Below are 12,555 nucleotides of genomic sequence, written 5' to 3'. Positions count from 1 at the left end.
CCTCCCCATTCCTCTTTGATGCAGTATTTTTTACAAGTGCTGCAACAACATTATCCATGTATTCACTCAAAATGGTTTTACACAGAGTGTAATTCAAGCCTGAAACCAAAATCTGACAAGTTTTATGTTAGTGAGTTTCAAACTAGCCTCGGGCACAAGCAGCTAATCTACGACATGACACCCACCCACTGACGTCTGGTATATGTGAGAAAGGACAATAAATCACAAACACCCCTGTAGCTGAATGCAAACTTTTCTTCGCAGTCTGAAGTCACATGCTCACACCAGTTGGATGCATCACAAGCAGCATCAAAGGACATTCTGTTCCCGGCGATAAAGAGAAATTCTCCCGTTACTTTTTCCTTTAATTTTAAAAGTTTTTTTGGTAACTTCTGCTCTTACAAATCACTCTCCTGTGGCAATGACATGCGTGTCTGGATTTGTCATGAAGGCGTTTAATTTAAAAGCACATATGAAAGAAACATAAGACTGCAGCAAGCTCCCAGAGGTAACAGAAACTGCAGTGGCAATGGTGGAACTAAAGCCAGATGACTGATAGCGAGTAAAATGACACTGTAAATGGAAATGTACTTTTCACTCTCTTAAAGCTATGCAGAAACTACAATGGAGCACAGAAAATAAGCAAAGTACAAGGCTTATGATTAAAAAAAAAAAAGACATTATGGCTTATACCCTAACTTTTTCTGTAAAAAGGGCTTTGTTCAGAGAAACCTGTTTCCTGTCCAGTGTTGCTGTTCTTGGCAGGGTCCTGCAGATGGGACTGATTTCTGGCAGACCACACACCATTTTAAAGGGTGGATGGTGTTTATTTATGAAGGGGCTAGCAAATGCCTCTCAAATGGGTCAAGATATTTGCACAAATTAAGTAACCTATATATTTACCATTCCAGCCACTCTATTCTGCCACCCTAGCCTTTCTGAAATGAATACAAAAATGACTGTGGCTCCAACAACATTTCATGGCACGACCTTGACATGATCAGCTCTTGGTGGTTTGCAGCTGTGCGTGCAGATGTGTGCGTAACATAACACAGGATATCATTAAGTAAATGTCCTCAAAGATGGCACATCCATTTAAAACACGTGACTGCGTTAGCATGTATTGCACAGCAGCAGTCGACAGTGTAGAGGGATGTTTCCTGGATCTCGCTGCAATGGTGCAGCTGTTGATTCAGCTGGAATATGTGCGATTGAGTGTGTGTGTGTGTGTTTGCGGGGATGACAGAGGGTTTCTGGGGGGAGGTGTCAGAGTTGCGAGACTGAGAAAACAGCAGAGCTCGAAGATGACAGCACTGACTGAACCGTTCCCGTGAGGCTCAACAGTCATAGCTGAGTTCATGTTAACAGAGTGCTAAGTTGCAGCACATACACACATACACACTTTAATGGATGACGCACGATAATTCAAACTGCTTGACTGAACACAAACATTTGTTTATGTACGTTTTGATGCCACTCATACTGACCTAGTTATTTCAGCGTCTCACAGACGTATGCCAACCAAATATTTCACCCTGACAGTCTTAATTTTTCATGTTTTTTCCTTGTCAGCGCAGCGGAATACAAAATGCGTCAGTGTAAACGAAATGAATTACATCTGGCATCAGATGTAGAGAACACTGGCACTTAAATATCCTGCTTGGCATTATTTAGAGAACCACAACCTCTGGGATGGAGACAGAAGCAGGACTGGGGAGGAACTGGATAGAGGTTCAAAAGGCATCTCTCAACTCAAATCCACTCAAAGCTCTTCTGTGGTGCGTGGTGTTATCGTCTTTGGTTGCCCCACGACTCAACCTCTACACACCTCTCCATAGAGCTTATAATGACGCAACACTCCCAACAGTTTACAGCGCAAAATTTTTACTGCATAACAATATGATGAACTGTTCACTGACGCACGCTTTTTGTTAAACAATCAAGAACATTATTTGGAGAGAAATCCCCTGCTTACACCAGAATGATAACAAGGAAACATTAATGGATTAATAGAGTGCAAAGACCTAATAACATTGGAACAACAGCAGGGAAGAGGCAGAAAGAGACGTGAGAGAGGGGAAAAACATGAGTGAGTGATGCCAAAAACAGGCTGAAAAGAGAAGAGGGACATAGCTGGTAAGATTCCCTCACAGGAGCTGCAGGGAACTTTACATGGCTAACTTCACCGCTGGTGCACCCTCCTGTTGTCCAACTCTGTCTGCCATCTTTTCTACCATTTTATTGACAACATGAAGAGGGTGGGCTGTTTTGGACTCTATGACAAAAAGTTGCTCTGAGCTCAAAGGAAGTCCAGCAGACAGTGAGTAAGAGGGTTTGATCAACTGCAGCAGGCAGGCCTGGGAAGAAAGTGCGGGGGTGGATCATTTTGTGCTGCTCTTGCCAGAGACTGAACTCTAAAAATCTCAACTGCTGAGGCAACTACAAAATCTAATTCCCAACACCCAAAGTGTAAGAATGTGTGCGTCAAAAATGACTATATGCTTTCTTATGTGTGGGAGAGACTTTCTTCGCATGTACCTTATTAGTCCCACTGAGTGTGTGCGGTTCATGGGTGTGTTGGAAGGGCAGGAAGCGGTCCAACTAAGAGTTTCCATTTTCATCAGCTTCAAGGTATTTCACACACCTCATCCATTTTCTTTCAACAATCCACAGTTACACTGTGTGTTTATTTTCCCGACTCAAATTGGGCATGTATGGTGATCACGCTATCAGAGGGGAAACTATACAGAGCTGTCCAAAGGGAAATTCTACAATAAAAACATGACTTTAGCACTTTACTGCTTCTTAGCAGACTGCCAACTCAAACAGCTGCACACTAATTTTTAATTGTCAATTTAACCTCTGGTAACCACTGTTTCTTTGAACAAGCTGTGACAATATTCAAGTCAAGGACTTTTAAAGTCATGGCTGGCAAAGTCAATACACCACCAGACGTATTTTGCCAGACCTGCTTTGAGGTAGACATCTAGACTGCATATCCTAAACACTGCTGTTCTATCCAAGCCAAAAGAAGTGAAGGAAGAGCTAGAGTGCATTATATCGAGAGTCCTTGTTAAAATTCCGACGAGGGAAATCTTAAGGCGCCTGGTTTGCATTACTTGGTTTTTGAAAACTGCTTCAGGGACAGTTAAATTGCCTCCTTCTTTGACATTGAACTCGGATTCCTAACCTCCAAAACCAAATACGGAAAATAGACAAAGGAGGAATGCTAAAGCAAACCGCTGTCCATCATTTATTTCATTACAGCCCATTAACATAGTATAGAGGGAGATTTAATATAATGAGGAAGCTGAGTTTTAAACAAAAATCAATCCACTTGAGATAAATTAAGGAAACCACAATATACTACTGAGATACTTTGTAAGATCTGAGATGAAAATTCAATTTGGGTCAACTGTTAAGTTTCACTGTTGTCAGTGTGATTAGACTGTATGCAATGAGCAATCTCGATTATGTTTGAGACAGCTTCATTTATGATACCGACTCAAATGCTACACAAATCAACATACCACTCCATTAATCATAGTTATGTACAGCATTTGGTGTTTTTTTTTTGTTTGTTTTTTAACACCAGCTGACTATAAAACACAGTAATGACACAGTGTGTTGCACAAGCCTGACTATTCATTTCATGCAATGTGTCTAATAACTGCGAGGCCAAGTGCGACCTCTCCGCATCTGCAGATGATGCTTCAGGTTTTAACTTTGACTGTATTAAAACTCACTTCGCAGTGTCTCGGTTAATTATTTTCTTCCCAACTTGCCTGCATAAAACGTCATTGTGCAATTTAATGCTTAAAGCTTATATAGGTAGTTTTACACAAAGAACTCAGTCTTGCACTTCAAGTTGCTAAAACACCCCTTTGGAAAAGTCGCATTCACTTCAAGGCTAAAGGCACCACTCTGCCAAGACCTTAGGAACATCAGATCTTTACATGCAAGACTGTTGATCTGCTGCTTTTAAAACTGAAGCACAGACAGAAAAGACATAACCCCGCCAACATTTTTTTTAGAAAAATAAAAAGCTATAAATGCTTTGTTGCAATGACTAATGTTATACGGTCTGATGACAGACAATTGTTACTCCCAAAACATGAGTTGAAACATAGCTTTGAAACACACAATGTTGTGATCTGAGTCAGCATCTGCACCGTCTTTTCTCTTGTGACATATGCATGCAGACAGGTTATAGAAAATCTATAAATTTAAGCCATAAGCTGAAGTTTTAGTATTGTGAATTGTTGATCAATAGAATTTTGTTTTATTTTAATTACTTTTAATATCATTATATCATTCTTAACATGAGGATGACAAAGAGTAAATCATGCATATGAACAATTGACTTAGAAGGGACAGTTGTTGCAATTATTGGTGCAATTGTAATGAGCTTTAAAGTCAATACTGGGTATGATCGCCTTTGGTTTAGGTAAGCTTTCTTATAATTTATGCAAAGAGTCTTAACAAAAAGTTTTCTGGGCTTATTAAAGGACGTTCAAAGCTCTTTTTTGGATGTTGGCTGCCTTTTTCCCCCCAATCCCTGTCAGGATAATCCTATACTGTTCTAGCATAACATGGCATATAGCAGCCTTATCACCATTTCTCTTCCTTTTTGACAACCACCCATTTCCTAAGACATTTCTGATAGGGCTTCAACAAATAGTAGATTTATCTACTGATGGTCCACATGCATCCATCAGGTCCTCTATCATGTCTCTTTAGATTTTTCGTAGCCACTTCTTTTGTCCTTCCTTTGTCCAGTTCCCTCATCTTTTATTAACAATACAGTGCAGAGATATGCCAAGCTTTTGGATGACTGCTTGTTGGGAATCACCTTATCTTTAGCATTTTTCATAGATTCAGCTAAAGAAGTGGGAACAATTTATGTTTTTGTGAGAGGCTGCTAGTAAAAAAAGGCCTAAAGATGCAATTTAAAATTAGTTCTTTGCTAAGTTGTTCGTTATATGTTAGTGTCCCCAGTCTTTGCTGTGGTCTTTCATTTTTTGGAAGCAAACATGTGTCCCTCACATTTTTCCGTGTCTTTGTACATTCCCTCACATCCATTCCAATAGTTTGGGCAATCTCCCTCCAGGAATTAGCTGACATCTGTGAGTCCTTATATTGAGGCTATGATTATTACTCTCTCACTGATAATCAAAAACTGCAGGACAAAAAGCAGCAGCGACAATAATTGAGGGCTGTGTCAACGCCCAATCTAGTTAATTTTCCAGGGAGTTTACAGTTACATCATAGGTTATGGTGTAGCATTTCGTACGGGTTTATGGTTAGAACGTAGCCACTGTGTAGATTTAACATCCATACAGCCATTCTCTTCTACTTATCCCTGTCACGGTCGCAGGGGCGCTGTAGCCTATCCCAGCTACCATAGGTTGAGAGCCGGGTACACCCTGGACAGATCGCCAGCCTCACGCAGGGCTAACACAGAGACAGACAAGCATTCACATTACCTAACCCAACTAACTGCATGTCTTTGGACTGTGGGAGGAAGCTGGGGTACCCCGAGAGAACGGGGAGAACATACAAATGCCACACACCAGTTAGGTGGTGGAGTTGAACTCTGGACTTCTTACTGTGAAGCAACAGTGCTAATCACCAAAGAATCGTAAATCCTCTGTGAAGCATGAACAAAAGAAGATTCCTTTATAAATTCTCAGGTTCAAATACTGGACTGAAAATGAGTGAAAAAGTAGCCAACGTCAAAAACAAACAAAACAAAAACCAAAAAACGTTCAGGCCTTCAGAAAGCCAAGACCACACCAAGATACCAGAGTCCCTAAAACCACCACAAAGGGGAATTTTGACCTCGTCCTGAAACAACAGCAGCAATGGCGATGTCATTTCTTGAAGATGTTATGCTGCTAAAATTAGATAAATTAGTTGAAAATTAAGCAAGATCCGACTGTAAAAAGCATAAGATTTAAGAGTTTTTGTTGGTTTGATAAATGATTTAGATAATTTCATTAAATATCACAAAGCCACTAGAGGCAAGTGTTGGTGTGATTTGTTGATGCGTGAACACATTATCAACAGTTAACAGTGAAAGTTTAACATCTCATCCACAACTGCCTCTAATCACTGGACCTGTAGCCTCTCATCCAGCGTCCTCACTGCTCCGCCTCAGTCTGTGGATATTCACCTCCTCAGCTCCAAAACTTTTCTGCTCTTGATTTCACTCTTTATTTGCGCAATTTGTTCCCCACACTCTGGACTCTCTGCTCAGTTCAGCTGCAGTTCCCCTGCTGCTCTATAAAGCCAACAACTCGCCCGGTTCTCCACACGTTCGGTCACACACTCCGCGCTCTGAGTGGCTCTGCTTCAGCTCAAAATCCCATACATGACACATTTGGCCCTGCAGTAACTACTACTCTTTTATCCAACTATAGTCCCCCTATACATTTATTGATTAATGACATCTCACTAGATGTGATTTAGGTTATAGCAGGCTTCATATCAAAATGAGTATAAACAGTAAATGTTGCTGGGCAACCTGGCATATACGATATTGTTTCACATTAATTTCTATTGGGTCTAAATTACCTCCTCATTTGTTCCAGGTATAAATGGTTATGTTTATTTATTTATTATTTTTTCATTTTTATTTCACACATCTGAAAATTCACTATTTGTTTTATTTTAACCAATTTAAAGATTTTTTTTTTAAATTCCAAGGAGTGAAAATGACCCCCTTTGTGGTTCTACTGCTAACAGAGTGCAAGAAAGTCTGAAATTAGGGGTGGCTCAAAACTTTTGCACCATACTGTATCTCAGTAACTTGACCAACTCAGTCTACTTTGATTAGTCTTTTATTAATTTTTCATGGTGATTAAGTTTACAGTGCCAAGCCCTTGTCAGGATAGGTTGCAGAAATAAAACCAGGAGAAAGTCACATTACTGAATACTCAGAAATGGTTTCACTTGAGGGTTTGCAATTAATAAACAATTGCACTTGTATGAAAGAGCATTAATTAATAAAGAACTGAGCTATACGGCTACAGTGTCACACTTGACTGTTCCCCAAGTACCAGTACGAGAATGTGAGCAAGTTGTCACCCATTCAGGAATATTTAAACTCACTGAGGCAAATCCTCATTTTATTGAATGTAGTGAAGCTTGAGGACATTTCATTAAATTGCTCACACAGAAAAGTCAGTGATGCACTGCTTGGCCGGATTAGTGTTTTTAAACTTCAGATAAGCTGGTATATTATGGTACATTATGTAACTGAGAAAGCCCCCCACCCCCCCTACCCACCCAGTGTTGTGTCAGCTGTGTTATAGTATCAGAGCCCTGGAGTGGTTTAACGTCAGTGTAGTTCCATTGTTTTTATTTGTTTACATTTGTAATTAGGACTGACTGAAGGAGCACCTGACATCTGCTCCATTACCAATGAGAGAAGTGCTGCTCAGTGGGCTTGAACACAACCCAGAGACAAAGCAAACATTATCCAAGTGCAGACTACACACTCACCTTCTGAAAGAAATCCTCCCCACCGTTGACTCTCCCCTCAGAGGCAGCTAGAGTGAAACAGAGGAAAGAGAAAAACAAATTCATCAAAACCACACAGAGTCACTCAGTTTTTAAATGTACAATCCAACCAAACACAGCCAAATCACACACAGATTATCCAGTCCTCAAAATGTTACCGTATCTTCACTCAGTGAAGTGTTTATGGTGGATCTCCATTTCTTTGCATATTGTGTTTGGCGTGCATAGCGATACTGCTGATTTGCAAGAACGGTATAAAAATGTTCCAAGCAATTTTCTATAATCCTAGAGATTGGACACAGCTTCCGTGTAACAAATTGATGGATACAGTGAAAATATTTGGGCATTTTACAGTAGCCATTAATGGAGCATTTCATACCACACTTGGATCAACTGATGTTGGTTTTGCACTTCTTAAAATAATGTTCACACTTACGAATTTTGTCTGTCAGCATACTGTAAATGGCTGGCCTTGGAAACGGTACATGAAAACTTTAAAATTCCCAAACATTGCGTGTAAACAGACTAAGGACTTAGAAAAGCAGTGGTGTTTGAGTTAAAGTAAATTTCCAAGCAGGTGAAAATGCCAAGAAACTCCCTCAGCTGATACAGTAAGCAGGAGAGAAGCACAGAGCCAACCACCAGAGCAAGTCAGGCCTGAAGTCTCTCCAGCACATCTGCAAGTCCTCCAAGCTGTGGCAGTTCTGTTAATGCAAAATACATATCTCCAATCCAAGGAGAATTCTCATGTTCCTCTGTCATTTGGGAATACAGGGAAGGTTTAATGATGCATTTCGGCCAACGTTCTCAAGATGGATCTGCTGCAGTCTGTGTAAATCTGGGTCAGAAACATCTGCAGTGGTAGCTCAGTGACTTATAGCTCAGTCAAAAATGCTGACCTCGGTGCAGTGATGACAAAAAAGTGTCTGAAACATTTCAACATTTATTTCTGAATGGACAGCTGAAGTATAGTGTATTCAAAAAGTGACTTTGCAGTTTTGAACATTAGAACCAAATTCAATAACTAAAAAAAATGGATGGTAAACTTATCACACAGTAAATATCACTGTCTGGACTGTTGGGCTTTAGAAAACCATAATGGTAATCATTCATGATACGTTATAATGAATCAAGAACATAAATGCAACTAAATGCAGCTGTAAAAAAAAAAAAAAGAAAGAAAAGCAACCATATGGTGAATGCCCTCTGAGCCCTGTTGAGTTTTATGTAAAATTTCCTCAAACCTATAAAAGCTGGTCCATTTAAAAAACAGAAGAAAAAAAGCCAACTACAGATTGTGCAAACAGTATTATACGATGATAACCCCACTGTGAAATTAGGGTGTGGAAAGCATTGCTGAAGCTTTCCTATCCACACCACACTTTAAAAGAAAGACAGATAATTAAAATTCACTAAGCACTGCATCCTTTTCACCACCCCAGTACACTGATAACATGAATATTAGCTCATCATTCCATCCAAAAGCATAAAAAAAAAGTGGATTAGAAACTTGTCAGTCTGAATCTGGAGAGCCTGAATTTAAGCAAGCTTATATCCACGACCATTCTTCCTGCTTTGGAAACCGATCGGAAAAAAATTCCAGCTGTTAACACTCTTATGCAACAACAGCATTAACAACTGTCACGAAAGAGAAAATAAGCATCTTGTTGAATCAATGCTGGATGTCTCTTCAGCTGCTTTAAGAGCCTCTGATAGCGGATGCTCACAATGACAGCGTCAGCATTCTGTTGTGCTTAATCTGATAACAGACGAGACTAATAAGGGTGAACAGGATGGCGGGGGCCTGCAACGAGCTGTAAACACTGGTATGGACTAAAAGCTGTTTTGCATTGATCTAATTTCTCTTGTAATTTGTATTAATTTTGGAAATGCAAATATTTTACAAATCAGTATTTGATTCTTTAGATAAGGTATATGCCAGGTAAAACACGCAAAATACTTGGCCGCTGCTTCCTAAATGCAAACTTTTTTTTGCTTTACTTTATCTCACATCATATACTTTATTTTTGTAACTGTCATGTATGCCAGCGATGATTTTTAAGATTGGCACTGTGGTGGTGTAGTGGTTAGCATCGTTCCTCACACAAAGAAAGTCCCGGGTTTAAATCCTGCCAGCCAGTTGTTTTTTTTGTGTGTGTGGTTAGCTCTCAAAGGCATGCATGGGTTAGGTTAATTGGTAATTCTAAATTGAGATATAAATGGTTGGTGTTTTTCCCCCTCTGTGTTATCCCTGCGATAGACTGGTGACCTGCCCAGGGTATACCCCATAGGATTTCCCCCCCCATGATAAACAACTGAGCAGTGTTAATTTGAGCTACAGTTACTACTATGCGGCTACCAAATACAAAACAAAGTGTTCCGTATTCACAGAACTCCCAGCATATTTAGTTTATCTCGGTGAATGTAGGTTTAAGTGTTTTCATCGAGCATTTGCTTTAGTATAGAACTGCTCTGACTTGAAAGCTCAGTTTCTAGGTGGTCTGAAGTTCCAAGATTATGAAAGACCCCGCTACCGTGTCACTTCCTGTAAGAACTAAGACAAACCAAAAAGAAAGCAGCAGCGTCAGTTTTCCCCATGTTTACTGAAAAAAAAAAAAAAAAGCAACAAAAAACTGTCTAGCAGAGCAGACCAGCTGCTCTTTTATCATCTCATCTCCTCTTATCTTGCCTATATGAGGCAAAAATAGTGACACAAGTACAGGTTAAGCCAACCAAAAGGTAACCTACAATATTATTCTACTTGGTAATAATTTTCTATGTTGGAATCTGTGTTGTAATCCCACTGGAGTGAAGGAGGTGATGTGATTATATTTGGCTCCATGTAGCCAAATAAGGTGGTAAAGTTGCAAAAAATGCTCGAAGAAGCAGGAAAACATCAAATACCTATCCACTCACTGATTTTAAACAAGTCAAATTCTTGGTCAACTGTATGACATTTTCACATGTTAAAGTATTCAAATAAGACAATGCATTTTTAAATGAATGAACCAAATGGGAAAGAAATGTGAAGAAGTCGTCGTAGTGCCTTGAAGCCACTGTTATGAATTAGCAGTACACAAACTAAACTGAAGTGAGGAAAATTAAATTTGTTTCACTGATAACTTGCAAAAGCAAAAAAGTAATACAAAGACTCCAACTCCATCTTGGCATAAATGTGGAGGAGCTAAATGGAATTTGGTATGGAACAAGATTGAAAACATGAGCCATGTGCAAAAAGCAAAACATCCTGTTGCCATATGTGTAAACTGGCCGTGGGAGAACCCAGGGCAGAGACAGACTGTTTGAGGAGTTTCAGTGTATATCATGTTTTATAACTCATTTGAGAGAGAGAGAAAAAAAAAAAAAAAAAAAAGTAGTTGTAGCAGCTTTGGAGGTGGGATTCGGAAAAAGGATGCCTTGGGTCTTGACAGCTCTTTGCAAATTTAAAGCAAAGAGCTCTCGAGGGGCGGGGGAGATTAGATAACAGGATCTGCAGGTAACGTCTTGATGCATGCTCAATCATCCAGGTAAGCAAATCCCCAAAAGTTGGTTCTATTATTCTGTTCATCCGGACATATTGTTTTCCAGTGGGAGCTGACTGCAGGTTTCCCCAATCGTATAAACAGTACATTTGCATAATGACTGAAACTAGCAACACTGAAGGAACACTGGGCTGGGAGGTGATTAATATGCAAATTCTCATGACCACTGATCAACAACTACTGATCAAAGCTGAAAAACACTACATCCAGATGAAAAGAATCAACTTTTGAGGATCTGCAGGTAAAACTTACAAACTTATGGTGTGTGTTTGTGTGTCTACAAACAGATAGCACAAATTTGACCTGAATGGGATGTGTGACAGGAAAACCGAATTTGCTGTCCAAAAGCCCAAAAAGAACAAAGCAAAATTCTTTTTTTGTCAGTGACCACAAAAGCAAAAGCCACAGCTTTTTGGAGTGATGGGCTCTACACAGAAGAATCAAAGGGTTGCTTGGCTACAATAACATTACATGTGTTTTTGTTGTTTTGCCTTAAGGCACAGTAGACCTACATAGATTTTTATGTTTTTATCTTTTATGTTAAGGAAATAGAGCTAATGTGTAATTAAATGTGCCATCTAAATAAAACGGCAACAGCCATATGTTTGGTGAACATCAAAGAAGGCTTTTCATACCAACTGTGAAGCACGGATGTCTAAATGTTATGGTTTAGGTTGCCTCGCAGCCTCGTAGATAGAGGGCTGCTTGCAGTCCCTGAGTCAACTATGAATTCATATAAAACATTACTTGAAGATAAATGTGAAGATATCTGTTTGAAGCCGAACATGCAGCGGAAATATCAATGGGGTAATAATCCTTAGCTCAGGAGTAAATCCACCAAGGATGTGCTTAAAAAAGAAGAAGAAACACAGGGTGGCCTAGTTAAAGAATCCCAGTGAAGTATTGTTTTTTGGAAGAACATTACATGCATCAATGTTTTTGTTGTTATCTTTAGGTACTGCGTCAAAGATGGTCAAATCTCTTCCAATTTCTAAGGGATCCACTTATTTTTTAAAATCAATCACTACTGATTAGAATAAAATACCAGCCTCATCAAAAAGAAAACTGCTCACATGAACATTAAGTGACTGAAAGGCTGCCTCTCTACTGCCCTATGAAAGACTGGGATTATTTTCTATGTTTTAATGCAGTGAATGGAATTTGCACCCATTATTGTTGAGTTTGAGACTTAAAATTCAGAAAACCAATAAATTCACCCTCTCTGCTTCAAAACATTCATGTGATGATTTGCCAATAACATAAAATTAGAAGGGAAAATGATGACCAGAGAGATCCTTTGGGTTTAGCTTTGCCCTGTTTTTCAAAGAACTGACATGCCTTTCACCACACACACACACACACACACAAAACAAAACTGCACAACTCATGCCTCAGTACTTAGATAACCAAGAACCCTATTATTTTCTACCAACAGAGAAAACCAATTTAAATTATCAGCTTTCCTTAGGACAAATCAAATGAATATTTG

At 39.4% G+C, this 12,555-nt stretch overlaps 1 protein-coding gene across 1 annotated transcript in view; it reads right to left on the bottom strand.

The window, feature by feature from the left end:
* Window positions 1-12,555, bottom strand: part of bicc1a (BicC family RNA binding protein 1a) — a 57,667-nt gene that overhangs the window by 34,080 nt on the left and 11,032 nt on the right. The window contains exon 2 of the mRNA XM_003438406.5: window positions 7,507-7,553. Within this exon, the coding sequence (XP_003438454.1) occupies window positions 7,507-7,553 (47 nt within the window). The remainder of the gene's footprint in view (window positions 1-7,506; window positions 7,554-12,555) is intronic.

The sequence above is a fragment of the Oreochromis niloticus genome, linkage group LG13 (genome assembly GCF_001858045.2).
Source record: "Oreochromis niloticus isolate F11D_XX linkage group LG13, O_niloticus_UMD_NMBU, whole genome shotgun sequence".
Classification (NCBI taxonomy): Eukaryota; Metazoa; Chordata; class Actinopteri; order Cichliformes; family Cichlidae; genus Oreochromis; species Oreochromis niloticus.
Note: the sequence above shows the minus strand (reverse complement) of the source record. Positions and strands in the feature narration are given on the sequence as shown.